Source organism: Pezoporus occidentalis, unplaced genomic scaffold (genome assembly GCF_034315485.1).
Source record: "Pezoporus occidentalis ecotype Australia unplaced genomic scaffold, CSIRO_AGI_Poc_V1 ctg82, whole genome shotgun sequence".
Lineage (NCBI taxonomy): Eukaryota > Metazoa > Chordata > Aves > Psittaciformes > Psittacidae > Pezoporus > Pezoporus occidentalis.
The window spans coordinates 2,385,584-2,403,780 of NW_026916181.1; the positions used below are offsets into that span (position 1 = coordinate 2,385,584).

An 18,197-nucleotide genomic window follows, 5' to 3' on the forward strand; every position below is an offset into this window, starting at 1 on the left:
AGCTTTACTATGTCAGGAGTCATGACTCAACCACCACACTGGTTGAACAGGCTGAAAGCCACATTTGGCCTTTATTATTTTAGCTCAAAGTGTATATCAACTTTGAACCTCCTGCCTGATGTAGTCCTAAAATCTGTGAAAATGCTCTTTTGACAAGTTTAACTCCTGATTCTGAGAGTTAAGTATCTCCAGCTGTTCCCAAAGGACACTGTCATGATCTCTGCGACATCTCCCTGTGGTACTGTAAATGAAGCTGCTAGTTCATGGCACATGCCCATCAGCATGAAGCACGTGTTAAAGCATGTGGCTGTCAGGTCAAGCCTAGAGGGAAATGTTTGTCACTGATGCGTTCCAATCCAGGATGGAGCCAGAGTATCAAATGACACAAGAATTTATCTGTGAAATTCTGGATCTGAGAAATTCAACTGATTCAATTTGCATAGCCTGGTGGGAACCTTATTTCTAAAAGTGGGTTAATGTCTCCAGCCTCAGGTATTCACTCTGCATCTCATTTCCAGTTCTCTTTGGTTGATAATCCAGCATTATGCAATTTCACTTTGAGTGTAATTCATAGTTCCTGACTTTACCCGTTGAAAAACTGGTCTAAAAGAGCCAACCAGTCTGAACTGACCCCGCAAAGAGAAATTTATGTAATCTAATCTATACTGTCCAATGAGAGCTATCTAATATGGATTTAAAACCCATTCTGGACCTGCCTTTGTCTGAACATCAAATACAGAGAAAGCCTGCATGGTTACCTGAGGCTGGATGCCTAACTTTGTGATGACCGTGTGCAGTTAGGTGGTAAAACATTACATGGCTCAGGCAAAGAAAACTGGTATCTGCTATCACTGTGTGCCCCCAATAACTTTCTGATGAACAAGGATAAAGCTGCAACCTGTCAACAAAACCATAGCTATGGCAACTTCCACCTTGTTTCACGTCACCATAAACATTTTCAAGAGATAAGAAGCAAAGCTGCACAGTCACGGGGAGGGTCTTACGGCAGGGAAGTAATCTGTCTTTATGGTGATGAGTTACCCCAGTAATCTTGAACAGCAGGATTCTGGATGGACTACCCTTCTTTGGTCATCTCATTTTTTAAAGAATAGATCAGTCCTAATGCTTACCATTTTTAATGAGATATTTGTTCTCTGATGCCACAGAAGGGCCTGGCATGGGTGTAGCATAGCAATTGCCCTTGAGATACTCAGTGACTGAAAGCAACAGTTGCTGCTAAAAGAAATGCAATACTAAGCTAAGGTTGGTTATAGCTGACAGCCATTAGCTTGCTCTTCAGGCAAGGGCTGCCTTGATGGAATGAAGGGTATGAAAAACCTGACATGCTTATCAAATACTGCTCGTTAGCTTAGGGGACAAGGTATGTGGAATAGGTTTGCTCACATTTTACATGCAAGGTGCCTGTCTCCACTTACTTAGTTACCTTTGCTTTTATCTCTATGAATATGATTGCAAAAAACCTGAATTGATAAAAATGCTGTATTGCTGCTTCATACATGGTGCACACTGTGTGTACACAGCTCATATGTGTGGCCACCAGTCTGTGCAGTCAGCAGAGCTTGAGCTGAGGTGTCAAAGCAGGAACATCTTCTGCTTGAGCTATACGAGCTGTGAGCAGTTGTGAGTTCTCTACTGCGAAGACCAGTCTCAACAGAAGGATGTGACACTGTTGGCTCATATATTCACTTAGTCCTCTTGAAGCTGGAGAACATCATGGCAATGAGATTATCCCATGTGTGCCCTGATCCAGGCTAGGGAAGAATTAGTTCAGTGGCACTGATATTGTGAACATGGGGCTGCAGCAATGGGCTCAGAAACATTTAAAGGCTCCTCATCACTTCTAACACTGCTGTTCCTCAGGAGGGACTTTTCTGACTCATCAACACCATTTATTGCCATAGCTGTTAACTCTCTTAGTTATGTTGCAGTAGGATCATGCACATGTAAGTACATTCATACCTCCAGAGGTGAAACTTGATCACCCAAGTGGGACTAGCAATGAAATAACGACCAGTAATTACTGTATCTTAACTATGTGCTGATAAGCCTGAATTCAGCTTTCTCTTTTTCTTTCCAGATGAAACTGTTAATTTTGTCAACAAGCCCAAAACAACCCCAGAAATATCAGTCAATTCTTCTGACAACCTTGAGCTGGTATGTGAGGTGTCCGCTGCGAGTGGAGTTGTGGTATGGAAGAAGGATCAAAGAGAAGTGAAGCAGGACCAGAGGACAACAGTTGTCTCCCAGGGGACACACCGCAAGCTCATCATCAAGAAGGTGACACAGCAAGACCAAGGGAGCTATACCTGTGAAACAAAGGATGACAGAACAACATTCCAAGTCAAAGTCAGAGGTGAGAAAATGATAGAAATGCCAAAGATAAATGAATATTCATTGGGGTAGTATCTTACAATCAGAAGATCATCTCACAACTTCTTTGTGATGAAATATTTCGGCTGTAGAACTTGCTTTTTAGATCAACTGTCATATCAACATTTTATACACACACTTTTGCACCCATGACTAGTTGTAACCACAAAAGTATTGTGGGCAACAATGATAACATTTGCACCCCTCACAATTAGGTGGTGTGTCTGCAGGAAACCTGCAGGATCTCAGCGTAAGGACATAACAGAAGTCCAGGGAAAGAGGTGTTTGAAGAGCTCTGTTTAGATGGAGAATGACTGAATTTGAGTGACTCAAATAGGCAGAAAAAGAGCAATGGTTCCTGCATATGAGGATATGAGGGCTGTTGTGTTCTAATTCACTGGAAGCTTAGAGAGACATAGGAAGAGAAAAAGAGAGAAAATGGAGGATTCAGGCACTATGTATAGGTGCTGGAAGTCCTAGGTTCAAACCTGTGCTCAAACAGATTTTTAACTTTATCCCAGAATTCTCATACACCTGTTCACCTCCTATCAGCAAAACAGAGATGAAGGTGCTTTCTGTTCTTGATGAGCCATCATGATGCTACCAGTCAGGACAAGTATAGTGAAATACAGGGAACTTGACTAAGCACTGAGAGGACAACTGCAAAAAAGCTATGTGTGGCTATTGTGGGTTTCTTACAGAGACAGAAGATGTGTTTACAAACACGGACAAGGTACAAAAAGAGGTGAAAGCTGCGCTATCAGAAAATGCCACACTGAGCTGTGAGGTGGCTCAGGAGAAGACTGATGTGAAATGGTACAAGGAGGGGAAGCTGATCACCTCCAGCAAGAAGTTCAAGGTGGAGTCAGAAGGCAAATCACGTCGCCTGGTGGTGGGTCAGCTGGAGAAGAAAGATGCTGGGGAGTACAGCTGTGAGGCTGCTGGCCAGAAACTGACCTTCAAGATCAGTGTCACAGGTGGGTGACATGTTGGCTCTCGTCACAGAGCAGTCCATGACTTTCATTTACTACAGAGAAAAATGAATCACTCTCTAGACTCCAGGGCCTGTGTAGCAGATTGAGTAGTGAGGTTGATCAGGCAGCCAGTCTGCCTGCATCCACTGTCACACACATGCCCATGGCTAGATGTCTTCAACTGTGAGGTCAGTCCCACTCAGCTGTTCATGTTGTTTTCTGATTTCCCAGTAAGGACAATATAGACAAATTTACATATGCTGTTGTGATTTATAAGGATTTATGGCCATCTCCTGTATGTGTAGGAAAACAGATCTGGAATCATTCTCAAGAAATCCCTAGAGTGGGCAAGACTTACATATGGGTCTGTGTAGCAGATGAAATTGGGTGTTTATTTGTGTATTGCATTAAGAAACAAAGAGTCAGATTTCTTGTGGGGAAGGGAAGAAGCTGAACTCCTGGGCATTGATTCATTTTCCTCAGAAATGGCTGATGTGTTGTCCTCAGGTGGTGCAGAGACTGTGTCCTGTCTGACTGTATCTTAGCTGTGGGTGAGACCATTCCAAAATGACAGGGCTGTGGAATGTGGCATAGTTTTCATTTGGCTTTGTGCACTTTGGACAGCCTGAACAAACCTGTGATTTTTAAATTCCTTCTCCCTCCCCACAGAAGCAGAAGATGCGTTTATCAACAAAGACAAACTGAAGAAAGAGGTGAAAGCTGCGCTATCAGAAAACGCCGCGCTGAGCTGCGAGGTGGCTCAGGAGAAGACTGATGTAAAATGGTACAAGGAGGGGAAGCTGATCACCTCCAGCAAGAAGTTCAAGGTGGAGTCAGAGGGCAAACTGCGTCGCTTGGTGGTGGGTCAGCTGGAGAAGAAAGATGCTGGGGAGTACAGCTGTGAGGCTGCTGGCCAGAAACTGACCTTCAAGATCAGTGTCACAGGTGGGAGATGTATTTTGGTTGATATTTCATTGTCTTTTCTTTGTGTCTGGGTGTTTTCTCCTTTTTTTTTCACTGTCAAAATATTAGAAATGATGTTAAAATTCTTTCTGATGTTGGTCTCATCTACCCTCTCAGTGAGGTTGTAGGATCAGGCAGAGGCTACATGCAGATATTCTGTTACCAGCTCCTGAACTCATTGTTTATCTCCTTAGGCTCAGATAGTGAATGAAGACTTTTCATTTGAGGGTACTGTGTTACAGGACCTTTTCCAATCTGATTAGCACTATTGGTATGCCTCCTCTTGTTATTCTTCCTTGAAAGTCATTGTATTCTTCCCTTTTGTTTCATCTTTTCTCTACACAATGTCCTACTTCCCAAAACAGAGAATTGCTTCAATTATTCCAGTCTAGCTGTGCAAACACAGGTGTGAGCACAGCCTCGTAACTCCATGCAGCATGAAACTTTTGTGGATGATGAACAGAAATGGATACAGATCTATGCAACTTGAACTAGGATTTGTATTTAACAACATTTCCCCCAGATTTTCCTTCTCCCTTTTTTTTTTAATCTGTCCTTGAATACCCAGTTGTGGTTTGTAAGGCTAAGAGTAGTGGTGAAAATACTTGTCTACCAAGTGCTACTTAAACAGTATTGTTTACAAGACCCCCAATTTATTGTGGCTGCATTGAGAATGTTTTGGAGTTGATACTAGTGTATGATCCTTGAAATTTGGCGTCAGCTGCACCACACATCTGCTGAACCAAAGGTAATGACTGTTCATTGCAATTTCTACACCTGTAATGACCATTCACAAGTCCAGGAGTGTTTATTTGTATTTGCATTCCCCCATGATAAAAAACATGATTTGGAGTCTGAGAATTTAATTTTGAGGCTGTTCTTTCACTCTGACCACACTAGAGATTTCTTTGGTCTCAGTTTGTTTTGCAAGAGGTTCAGTAAATGTTATCTCAGGCTCCAGGCAGCCATGTATGTCTCTGGTACATTCTGAGTGATCATTTCTGAACTGGATAATAGGAAAGGGTTTGGTTTTGTTTTGTTTTATTCATGTTTGTAATGCTTCACTGTCTTTGCAGCCAAATACCTCTCTGTTAGCCTTACAGATCAGAACAGGCAATCTATTTTCTCCTCTGCTTTCTTACAGCATACAACACACAATGCTGACAGAGGTCTGGCATTTTATCAGCTATGTAGAAGAGCAACTGTGTTGGGAGTCTGTTGACTTTCCTGTTTGCAGCCTTGCTGTGGACCTGAAGCCCTTGCTTCAGGGCATAGCTCAAGTGCTGTCCCCTTGTAAAAGCTATACTGCTCTCCCACTACCTTGGGACATCCTCCTCCTTCCATTTCTTATGTGCAATGTGCAACTGCTGCGATAGCATAAAGCTCTACTTCTCCCCATAGCATATATTGTAAACCATCAGATGTTATGAATCCCCACTCTGAGTGGTATACAGAGAATGTGAGTTGGGGCACTGTCTCTTTATCATGAATTCTGTAGCTCATGCTTTTGGCACAGGGAACTGCCAGTTTCAGTGAAGCCTTACCATAGTAAGGCTAGATTTGAGAGGCATCTTTCAGAGAAAATGTAACATGGGCTTATACCAGTTTTTTTTTCTGTTAACGACAAGCTCACGCTCAGTTGATGAAATTAGTTCATACATTACTGCAGAGGGGTAGTCAAAAAAAACCTATAGAAATTTAGTGCTTTTACACTAAATTCCTCTACCTGAGGGCTAGTCTTAGCTGTCTGCCTCGAAAACCAAAGGTTTTCAATTCTTTTTCAAAATGGATGACTTCATGACTGAGCAGGGTAATGTAACACCTTCCCCTCTGTTGTAAGTGGAGAGTGCTTGCCTAGCTACCGTTGCTGTATTTCTCATGTGTACAACTGTAACATGACATGCAAGTCCCACACTCACTGGAAAATGATCTGGTGTGAAAGTCAGGAGGGATTATGAGTACTCTGAGTGCCTGGCTTTTTTTCTGCAGAAATCCTTATTTTACCAGATTATCCCAAAGTGCAGTGGCTTTATGGGTCTTAATTTATCCTGTTACCATTGCACTCAGAAAGCTTTTCAGGGTTCCTGTACTCCAGGGGTCCACTAGTAGCACAAAACCTTCCATATTTGAGGACCACTTGAAGGTTAGATGCTTAGTGTTTAATACTGGAATGCAGCCATAGATTTTTTGCTTAATACAAAAAGAACCAGTTGCTTAACATCTTGGGACAGGGTTAGATTTGTAACCAAGAGCTGATCCTGAAATGTTGTTATTTCAATACTCATGGTATGCAGTGAAATTCTGATTTGAAGTTGGCAAAAGCTCTGTGTCCTGAAAATGGCTTTCCTCAATTTCAGTGTAACTTCACTAACCAGTTTCAACAGAAGCTGGAAATGTCATCCATACTGACAGCTTGTTTCACTTAAAAATAAGTTTATAAGACAAATTACTGGCTAGTGTAAGTCACTTTATAAGCTTATTGAAAGTTTTAGTCATATTTCCTATCCCTAAGAAAATGGTTTATATTAAAGGGCAAGAATGCAGAGGACAAGTAAGCAACCCCTATGGCATATTCCTGCCCTGCTAACATAAAATTTTAAATGCAGCCCCCATTCAAACAGACTAGTTTAACTTGTTTAGTGCACTCTGCGTATTTAGTGTCCAAGCTGTTGATGGAAGTTAAAATGTTTATATTTTTGCAACCAGTTTTGAATACAAACCGTGGTGTGTGCTCAAGCCCTTTTACATACCAAAATGCTGCTTAATCTGCAGTGGACTGGTAGGTGCCTTTGAGAAATTTTGCATCACCCAGCACAGGCCATGTGCACTGCCCAGTTAATGACACCTTAATGACAATAATCTCTCCTCACACCCTTTCTACAGCCAATATAAGCAGAGAAGCTCAAATTTAAAGCATATAAATTGTGTTCCAGCTTTGGCTTGCTCGCTGCAGGACATCTCTGCAGGGACTGTGTTTTATTGATGGCAAGCCTATGATGTGGCTCCCAGAACTGCATGTAGTGCCATGATCAGTAGTGTAGGAACCTGACCTGGACTTACACCTACTCCTTACCCTCCCAGACAGATACTGCCGGGGTACAGACATGATAGAGATGATATGCAGAGGAGAAAGTCATCAAGGAGGAGAAAATACTGGCATTAGGAGGCTGCAGAGTGACTGTGGGGAGGAAGGCTGTAGCACAGGTTATGGAAGGGGTTCACCATGACTATCAGGGAGAACAAAGAGCCTTCCAGGTCATGTTAACCAGGTAACCTAGACGTCTGAAGCTGGATGTATGAATTATCTTTCATTACTGCATTGCAACTGAATGGCAATAGAAACCCCATACACTTGGTAGTCAGTTTATCTTTGGAATTTGTGATTCTGTAGCACTGACATCATGGACTTCAGTGATCAAATGCAACACTAAATCAGCATAAGGCACCTATGCTAACTCCTGGATGCTTGTTGCTGTGTGATATCCATCATAGAGGCATACCAAAACTATTTTATATTTCTTGTGCAGTAAATCAGTGGAAAAAATATGGCAGACAATTTATTTAGAGTCTGTTTGTCCTCCCACATGTCAAGTGAACACTGATATAAAAGCTAACAGTGATCACACCGGTTGTCACCAAAAGGAAAACCATTATAGTAATTGCTAAAAGATGCAATTTATCAGTCTTACTTAGCAAGGTGACAACTGAATCTTTTCAATGCATATACCTAACTAAATATTAATTACACAAGATATCCTTTTGATGCCAACTATACTGGTTGAGATGGAAGTTCTAAGTGGTACTGTGGAAGGACATGATTTTTAACACTTCATTCTTGTTGCTTGTGTTCGGTATTAAGAGAAGATTACCTATGGCCAGTTTTCTGAAAAATCAGGTTTCTGAGGAAAGAAAAGTATACTTCAAATTTTATATGGACGTTTTATGTACAATGTAGCCCAAGTATTTCTCCATATTATGGAGAAACCCTTATTATATTTGGGGGATTGAATTAGAAGATATTTTCTGAACAACACCCAGTCTTGATCCAAAATAGGACATATAAATTCCTGTAAATAATGTGATAGTGAAGATGGCAACTCATAATTGTGATATGTTTAACGACTTCTAAATGTGGGGTGTAGAAACACCATAAAAACCAGAGGGATTTTTATCTTTGTCTTCATTATAAAAAATAAGAAAATGAGGTGCTCAAGCTGTTCATAAAAACTAGGCAGAGAGGTATGATAATTATATGTACTATGTTTTGAGGGTGTGTGCTTCCATGTGATAAAAGAAACTGTAAAGCAATGTTACTTACAAGAATGCTGACACAAAATTCATGTAGTATCTACTTGTTGCAAGTGATTTTTATCTTACATATTTTGTCCCTGATGTTTCCCTATTTCAGAAGCAGAAGATGCATTTGTCAACAAGGAGAAGGTACAAAAAGAGGTGAAAGCTGCATTATCAGAAAATGCCACACTGAGCTGTGAGGTGGCTCAGGAGAAGACTGATGTGAAATGGTACAAGGAGGGGAAGCTGATCACCTCCAGCAAGAAGTTCAAGGTGGAGTCGGAAGGCAAATCACGTCGCCTGGTGGTGGGTCAGCTGGAGAAGAAAGATGCTGGGGAGTACAGCTGTGAGGCTGCTGGCCAGAAACTGACCTTCAAGATCGATGTCACAGGTGACAGGACATGTTGGCTCTCATCACAGAGTGGTCCATGATTTTCATTTACAACAGGCAAAACTGAATCACTGTCTGGGATTCAGGGGCTGTGCAGCCTCGATGTTAAGTAGTGATTTCTGATTTCCCAGTAAGGACAGTATAGACAAATTTACATATGCTGCTGTGATTTATAAGGATTTATGGCCATCTCCTGTATGTGTGGGAAAATAGATCTGGAATCATTCTCAAGAAGTCCCTAGAGCAGGCAAGGCTTACATCTGGGTCCCTGTGGCAGATGAGATTGGGTGTTTATTTGTGCATTACATTAAGGAACAAAAAGTCAGATTTCTTATGGATGCATGGGGGTTGGAAGAACCTTAACTCCTGGGCATTGATTCATTTTCCTCAGAAATTCTGAGGCACGGCTCTAGACTGTAGAGAGAATTGTGTCCTGTCTGAGTGTATCTTAGCTGTGGGTAAGGCAGAGCTGGTGGAAGGTCTTGTAATCAGGATTTTGCATTTGACTGTGAGTGTTTTGCACAGCCTGAACAAACCTGTGATTTTTAAATTCCTTCTCCCTCCCCACAGAAGCAGAAGATGCGTTTATCAACAAAGACAAACTGAAGAAAGAGGTGAAAGCTGCGCTATCAGAAAATGCCACACTGAGCTGTGAGGTGGCCCAGGAGAAGACTGATGTGAAATGGTACAAGGAGGGGAAGCTGATCACCTCCAGCAAGAAGTTCAAGGTGGAGTCAGAGGGCAAATCACGTCGCCTGGTGGTGGGTCAGCTGGAGAAGAAAGATGCTGGGGAGTACAGCTGTGAGGCTGCTGGCCAGAAACTGACCTTCAAGATCAGTGTCACAGGTGGGAGAAAATTGCCTGGCCTGGCCTTCCTGCTTCTAGAATATTTAGGAAAAAAAAAATTATTATGTATCTTCTATGTAAAACAATATAAAATATTTAAGATGGGGATCCATCCTGGTTAAACTTAAAGGGCTATGCATTTCTAAAGCAACAGGACCATGAACAGGAAAGTGTTGGTTGCGCTTCTCAATCCCCACATGCTAGTGCAACCAGAACAAGTTTTCAGTGCAGGTGATTTTCAGTGAATTTCAGAGCAGGGCAGGGGCACAGTGGAGAGCAGTAGTGTGTCAGTCCAGTGGCTGCACTCACCAAAACAATACACAAAAAAAGCTTTGAAAACCAACCGCAACCACTTACCCCCTTCTCTTCCTCCTCCCCCCAAAAAAGCACTCATCAAAATGGTTTTAATGTTCTTCCAATAGCTTTATATGTAGTATTACGTGGAAGTCAAGGTAAGAGGATTGGGCAACATCATGTTTTAAAGAAACTCTGATTTTCTCTCTCTTTTCAGAGCCAGAAGTTGTATTTACAAACAAGGAGAAGGTGCAGAAAGAGGTGAAAGCTGCATTATCAGAAAACGCCACGCTGAGCTGTGAGGTGGCTCAGGAGAAGACTGATGTGAAATGGTACAAGGAGGGGAAGCTGATCACCTCCAGCAAGAAGTTCAAGGTGGAGTCAGAGGGCAAATCGCGTCGCCTGGTGGTGGGTCAGCTGGAGAAGAAAGATGCTGGGGAGTACAGCTGTGAGGCTGCTGGCCAGAAATTGACCTTCAAGATCACTGTCACAGGTGAGAGGACATGTTGGCTCTCATCACAGAGCAGTCCATGACTTTCGTTTACAACAGGCAAAACTGAATCACTGTCTGGGCTTCAGGAACTGTGTAGACTGGATGTTAAGTATTGAAGTTGATCAGGCAGCCAGCTTGCGTGCATCCACTGTCACACAGATGCCTATGGCTAGATGGCTTCATCCACTCAACAGTCCATGTTGTTTTCTGATTTCCCAGTAAGGACAATATAGTCAAATTTACATATGCTGTTGTGATTTATAAGGATTTATGGCCATCTCCTGTATGTGTAGGAAAACAGATCTGGAATCATTCTCAAGAAGACCCTAGAGCAGGCAAGGCTTACATCTGGGTCCCTGTGGCAGATGAGATTGGGTGTTTATTTGTGCATTACATTAAGGAACAAAAAGTCAGATTTCTTATGGATGCATGGGGGTTGGAAGAACCTTAACTCCTGGGCATTGATTCATTTTCCTCAGAAATTCTGAGGCACGGCTCTAGACTGTAGAGAGAATTGTGTCCTGTCTGAGTGTATCTTAGCTGTGGGTAAGACAGAGCTGGTGGAAGGTCTTGTAATCAGGATTTTGCATTTGACTGTGAGTGTTTTGCACAGCCTGAACAAACCTGTGATTTTTAAATTCCTTCTCCCTCCCCACAGAAGCAGAAGATGCGTTTATCAACAAAGACAAACTGAAGAAAGAGGTGAAAGCTGCGCTATCAGAAAATGCCACACTGAGCTGTGAGGTGGCCCAGGAGAAGACTGATGTGAAATGGTACAAGGAGGGGAAGCTGATCACCTCCAGCAAGAAGTTCAAGGTGGAGTCAGAGGGCAAATCACGTCGCCTGGTGGTGGGTCAGCTGGAGAAGAAAGATGCTGGGGAGTACAGCTGTGAGGCTGCTGGCCAGAAACTGACCTTCAAGATTGATGTCACAGGTGAGAGGAGATTCTTTGGCCCATCATTCCCATTTCTAGGATATTTAGAAAAATTAGTATTATTTCATGAGGTTTTTTCCTTTTGCTGTTCATATTTTTGGAGACCATCATTGGATGGCCTAGCTATAATGTGGAAATCAGTCAAATAGTTACAAATACAGTTCTCTTTATATATATGTATGCAGGTGTGTATGTAAAACTTTGTAAGACGTTTAAACAGGGAGCTGTATTCTTGGGAGCTGCTCATCACTGTAGGAAAAGGGCTATGAAAAAGGACTCACTTATTGTACATCCCCATCTTCACATGTTGGTGCAATGAGAACAAACCTGCACTGCAGCTGATTCTCAGTGCGTTTTAGATCAGGTTCATGGTGAAGAGTGATTACGTGTCTGCTCAATGTCTGTACTGCTTTTCTTTCTCTTGGCCTGAGGGAAAGATGTGGCAATAAGACTTGATACATGTTAAGTTCTTTAAGGCGTCGGGCAAATGGCAATTAGGGAAAGAATTTGTTGTGGAAACTCATTCCAGGTGCATAACCCTACTGGGGCTGTAGAGTGGTAGTATGGATTCAGCTTTCTAATTCCCTCTCTACCTCCTGATCCCCTTTTAAGTTAGATGACTAATGTGTCTCTTCTAGAGAACAAAAGGAATTTCAACATTTGGGTGTAACACGAGCTGAGCTTTTCTCAAGGTCACAGTAAGGAGTATTAACATAGTCCTGAACATGTCAGTCCTGGTCTAGCACCCTTCTCACTTAACAAAATGACCTGAGAGACAACAGAGGCAGCTATTGAGAACCAAAGAAGCAAACGATACAGTTCTGTGAGACAGCATAGCAGCTCTTGCCTCTAAAACTATGTTATACTGCATTCAACTTCAACCAAAACTTTTCCTGTCATGACTAGATCCTGCCATGCAATGCTCCTACGAACCATGCAGGTGATCTTCTAGCTAACTGATGTTTATATACTAATCTTTGTGTGATTTGTGACAAAGTAACAAAAGGCTTTAAAAAAATTAATCAGTCAAACAAAAAACCACTCAAACCCCAGCACAAAATGGTTTGCATGTTCTTCCGGTAGCTTTGGATGTTCATTGTCAAATCGCAGGCTTGGTTTCCAGTGTTACCTGTAAGCCACAATAAGGGGATTAGGCAACATCATATCTTGGAGACACTGATTTTCTCTCTCTTTTCAGAGCCAGAAGTTGTATTTACAAACAAGGAGAAGGTGCAAAAAGAGGTGAAAGCTGCGCTATCAGAAAACGCCACGCTGAGCTGTGAGGTGGCTCAGGAGAAGATTGATGTGAAGTGGTACAAGGAGGGGAAGCTGATCACCTCCAGCAAGAAGTTCAAGGTGGAGTCAGAGGGCAAATCGCGTCGCCTGGTGGTGGGTCAGCTGGAGAAGAAAGATGCTGGGGAGTACAGCTGTGAGGCTGCTGGCCAGAAACTGACCTTCAAGATCAGTGTCACAGGTGAGACACACTGTGTCTGAATTACAGAAGAAGATTATAGAGTTGGAATAATCATTTGGAATAATCAGGGCCTTATTTCAGCCTGTAGAGCTGAGACATCATCTGATTTTCTGTACCTTATTGCCTGGATTTCTAGAAGTGGGAATATTTGGATTTAACATGACACAAAGGCCTATCTCATTCTCTGTTTATAATAATAGCCACAGATAAATATAATAGAAATAATAATCAATATATTATTCATATTTCTCCCATTTCTGGGATCCCAAAGGGTTATTCTTATGCACTGAACTTCTTAAAAGGAAACAGCCATTCAAAAATCATTTTCCTGTTAGACTGCTCATCCCATTTCTTAAATCTGAGAGGCTGGAATATGTTTTGTCATTTGCAGTTTCGGCAGCAGCATGCCTCAAGATGGGTTGAAAACTCAGCACTTTTTACGAATTTGGGCTGTTGTCTGTTTGAGTTCTCAGCCTTCTGAGATGCCCTACTATTTCTGCCAGGTGCTAAATATCCCTTTGTCATGAAAGATTCTCAGCAATTGTGCTTTGGAACAGCATTCACAAGGTGCCCAAACTGTTTCTAGTATGCGATACTAAAAGGATGTTGCAACAGTCTTGGTTACCTTGCCAGCCGTGATCCTGAAACCTACCTGAGCATTTGCAGGGAGATAATATTTCCTGTGTTGTTTTGACAGTCACATTGTGACAGTGGAAAAGGCCATGAAGAATCTGTTCCAGAAGCCAATAGTTCTGATGTCAAGGACCCTTTTGGTTCTTTGCCTTCCTTGACTCTTCCCTATTTTCACAGGAGGGTAAATATTGCCCAGTGAAGGCAGTTAGTTTTGGCAAGTGGCAATCTAAATATTTTCCAAGCCTGTGTACAGAAATCTGTAAGATTGATCTCATTTGAATTCCTTAGTCAATATTTTCTTCCTTTCTGCATTCAGAGCCCAAACCTGCATTTATAAACCAGGAACAAGTCCAGAAGGAGGTTAATGCTGTCCTGACAGAAAGTGCCACCCTCAGCTGTGAGGTAGCACAGGATGCAACTGAAGTGAAATGGTTCAAGGATGGAAAACTGCTCATAACCTCCAGGAAATTCAAAATAGAATCTGTCGGCAAAACCCGGCGCCTTGTCATAGGGCAGCTGGAGAAGAAAGATGCTGGAGAATACATCTGTGAGGCTGCAGGCCAGCGGCTGACTTTCAAGGTGGAACCAACTGGTGAGTATTCACTTTGAGGCTCCAAGAAGAAATCTGTATGGCTTAGAAGAAAGCTGGATATTCCCTACCCAGTGGCCATAGTACAACCACCATTTTCCTTGAAGCAACACCAGTGAACCCCATCACACATTAATTCGTGCTTTTTAATCTACTGGTTTTGGCTATGGAAATGCTATGTAGGTTTCTGCTTACCTCCTTCATACACCCTGTTGCCCAACTTTTTACAGTGGTGGGGAGTTGAAAGCATGAGTAAGAAATCTTGAAGAGCAGCAATTGAGATGTGAGACAGGTGAGTAAGTAAAGCTAGTGTGCTGCTTGTGTGTACCCCAAAACTGTCTGGTTTTGTGGCCAAGTATTGTACAAGATAAAGAAGAAGCCAAGAGAAAGACAGTAGAGAAAACAGAAAAGAAAACAGGCCATAAATTCAAAGTTAGCACATTAATGTATCTTTTTCATTTGATCTAAAATCCTAAAAATGGAAGAGGAAAGAATTATACAGGTCATCTTATGTCTGAGAAGCAAGTTTTTTGGGGGCAGTAGATAAAACGTATATTTGCATTTCCTTTCCTTTGCTTCTTTTCTAAGCAGAAGCTTTTGTTTGCTTGACAGATTATTTTCTCTCTTCCCCCTCAGCAAATTATTATACTAGCCACAAATACCCAGCCATATTCCCTGGGTTATCACGAATTAATGGATGAGCTGATGTTATGAGTCAGGAAAAGAGAGTAATAGAAAATGCTGTGTTAATGCTCAAATCCTTAAGTTGTTAATTTTCCTATTTTAATGACTTTTCTAGAACCAGAGGCTAAATTTGAAAATAAAGTTGTCCAGAAAGAGCCTCTCATTGTTCAAGAACATGAAAATATCACACTGACTACTTCAATTACTCCTGAAACTGCTGCAGTAAGGTGGTTCAAGGATGGAGCAGAAATCAAGGCGAACAAGAAATATGAGATCAAGAGTGAGGGTGCATCCAGGACCCTGACAGTGAACCTGGCTGAGAGCACAGACACTGCCATATACACATGTCAGGCAAAGAGTGACAAGCAAGAATTCAAAGTACAGGTGAAAGGTAAGCTGAGAACATTACACAGGTCATTTCTCAACCCAACAGCTATGCTTCTCCCATGGTAGAGTAGAGGTGAAGTACAAACTCCTTCTAAAACTGTTACAACCTCAAGGCTTGAATTGCTGTTATAGCTGCTGTGGCTGCCCCACCATAGGCCAGCAAAGTTCTTCTGCTCCAAAACCCCGTTTTTTGTCCTTTGCTGGCCACTCAGGGTGTCAAGGATGCCTGTGACAAGTGCTTCTCCTGGCATCTGCTCTCCACTCTCATCATGCTGCTCTTCCTCCTCCCACAGTAGCTGGGGCATATTAGAGCCCTAGGTCTTCTCCACTGCTCACTGGCATGACAAAGCTGATGAGGATCTAGAGGGATGTTGTGTGTGTGAGTTAGTCACAAGGGGGAACTGGATCTGAATTGTATCTTCCTCTTTTTGTGGGGTGATGCACCTTGGACGCTGTTCTTTAGTCAAGGCTAAGGCTATAAACTGACAAGAACAGTTAAGTACAGCTGATCCAAGGGTGGAGATGAGAGGGGTAATGTCCCAGAGCAAAGCCCTCCTTTCCTTTCTTCTCTTCAGACACTCACACTGGAGTTGTCAGCAGTTGAGACACATTCCCTCAGCTCCCTTTGGAGTCATTGCAGAAACATAGTTTCTAATAGATCATGATCTTTTAAAGTATCACTTCAAGAGGATAGAAATCACACCCTGTATTTCTCTGAGTCCATTAGCTCTGTCTCCAGTGATGGAGGAGGCAAAGGTGGCTGTGGCTTATGCATCTGTACAGATTTTCAGTCAGGCAAATCAGTCTCTGACCTAAAGCACCACATGGTCTCATCAGGTAAAAGATTAGAAAGACAATACCTAGCCATGTTTTTAGACACTGTTCTTGCTTTACATAATTATATTAAGATACCATGCTAAAGGAATCTTCCTAAATTTAAACCTTTCTGGTTTGTTTCTGCCTACCCTGATCCCCCAAAATCTTCTGGGGTTGTTTATTTTATAGTTTTTAAGCTGGCTGGAACCAGTTTCTTAGAACACATTTATTATCTTTTTCCTTTCTCATCATTTTTCCTTCTTCTGGATCTCAGAAATCCCAGTGAAGTTTGTCAAAAAGCTTGAAGCTGTTAATGCAGAGATTGGAGGCAGTGTCACTTTGACCTGTGATGTGAGCCATGCCAAAGGGAAGGTGGTGTGGCGAAGGAACAAAGCAGAGATCAAGCCCAGCAAGCGTTTCCATATTCATGAGGAGGGGATCAAGCGAACCCTGACAATAACAGGGATCCGGGCTGAGGATGAGGGAGAATACTCCTGCGAGTCCAGAAGTGACAAGAGCACCATTACCATCACCCCCAAAGGTATGTCTACAATGGTGACAATGTAGAGGGGTCCTTGGGTTTTGTCCTCGCCTATTACAACTCTGTAAAGCTGCAGTTTTTTCAGTGTTTGTGCTGTCTGCTGTGTTAACAGCAAAATACAAAACTCAGTGTCAGTGACTCTCTCAGTGTCAGTGGACTCTACTTGTGAAGAACATAATGATTTTGAGACATGCTGAGCTCAGGCCTTCTAATATGTGGGTAAACTGACCTTTATATTGCATTTGAGGCTGCAATTAAGTATCCCAAACTTAAGATGAGATTTTACCCCCTGTTTGCTTGCCTCTCTTTTCTGGTGTCTTCAGACACAAAACTTAGACATGGGAAACATGATGATCCATTATTATGATCACTCACTCTAAATAAGAAAAATTGATGTTTCCAATAAAATTGTCAAAGCTTTTGGCTCTGTGAAGGTGTTTATGCCATGTCTCCTAAATGTTTTATTCCTATCCATCAGCTCCCAGAGTGGTGAAATTTGTTACCAGTCTCATCAGTGTGGTCTCTGAGGAAGGAAAAGAGGCTGTGTTCAAGTGCACTGTCTCTCCCAGTGATGTCGTGGTCACTTGGCTCAGGAATGGTGTCAAGATTGAAGCCAGCAAGAAGTACGTGATTTCACACAAGGACACTAACCACAGCCTCACCATCACTGATCTGACACTGGAAGATGCAGCTGAAATCTCTGCTAATGCTGAGGGTGTAGAAAGCACAGCCAATCTCAGAGTCCGAGGTAAGAGGTGATCATGCCCCTGTCACTGGTGCTACAACCTACGTTGTCATGTAGTCTTCCTTCTGATTATGTTAGTAGGGAAATTCTGCTTTTACATCATGAAACAGGGAAGCCCAGAGTGCATTTGGACTGGAGATACATGAGTCACTATTTAAATTTTCTCTGAAAGTCTTTTTCTGGATCCTCTGCATTCTTACTAATATTTCTTCTCCTTTCACAGAGGCCCCAATCTCATTCAAGAAGAAACTGGAGCCCAAAACAGTTGAAGAGAAGGATACAGTGACCTTGGAGGTAGAGCTGACCAAGCCTGCAGAGGTGAAGTGGATGAGGAACAACATTGTATTGAAGCCCACTGAAAAAATAGAGATCAAAGCTGAGGGAACAAAACATATCCTGGTAGTTAAGGACATCTCCTTTGCAGACCGGGGCTTCTACTGTTGTGAAAGTCCTGATGACAAGACCCAAGCCAAGATCAATGTGGAAAGTAAGTTGAATGATCTCCAGTTCTATAAATACCCTGGAGAGGGTTTGGAGGTGGATGCTGGTCTCTTCCATTATCATAATGGCTACTGCTCAACCGACCTGCCATGGGGACAGAGGGACACAACCATCAGCTTGGCCACAAGTCAGATGACTGAGAGGAGGTGAAAGCAAGAGCAGTAAACAGAGAATGGCTGTCTGGTTCCTATTGCCTCCATCTCATCCCATCAGCTCTCAGTCATGCTGTTGACCATTAAGCTTCTTAG

The 18,197-nt window shown here is 42.4% G+C and overlaps 2 protein-coding genes across 2 annotated transcripts in view; one reads left to right on the forward strand and one right to left on the reverse strand.

The window, feature by feature from the left end:
* The window catches only part of LOC134156151 (5-beta-cholestane-3-alpha,7-alpha-diol 12-alpha-hydroxylase), a 540,007-nt gene that overhangs the window by 381,530 nt on the left and 140,280 nt on the right, over positions 1-18,197 (reverse strand). The window lies entirely within an intron of this gene.
* Positions 1-18,197, forward strand: part of OBSCN (obscurin, cytoskeletal calmodulin and titin-interacting RhoGEF) — a 181,290-nt gene that overhangs the window by 29,231 nt on the left and 133,862 nt on the right. The window contains exons 9-21 of the mRNA XM_062603989.1: positions 2,099-2,374; positions 3,093-3,368; positions 4,035-4,310; positions 8,737-9,012; positions 9,583-9,858; positions 10,370-10,645; positions 11,304-11,579; positions 12,778-13,053; positions 14,003-14,278; positions 15,075-15,350; positions 16,437-16,703; positions 17,182-17,451; positions 17,672-17,935. Coding sequence (XP_062459973.1) covers positions 2,099-2,374; positions 3,093-3,368; positions 4,035-4,310; positions 8,737-9,012; positions 9,583-9,858; positions 10,370-10,645; positions 11,304-11,579; positions 12,778-13,053; positions 14,003-14,278; positions 15,075-15,350; positions 16,437-16,703; positions 17,182-17,451; positions 17,672-17,935 — 3,561 coding nt within the window. The remainder of the gene's footprint in view (positions 1-2,098; positions 2,375-3,092; positions 3,369-4,034; positions 4,311-8,736; positions 9,013-9,582; positions 9,859-10,369; positions 10,646-11,303; positions 11,580-12,777; positions 13,054-14,002; positions 14,279-15,074; positions 15,351-16,436; positions 16,704-17,181; positions 17,452-17,671; positions 17,936-18,197) is intronic.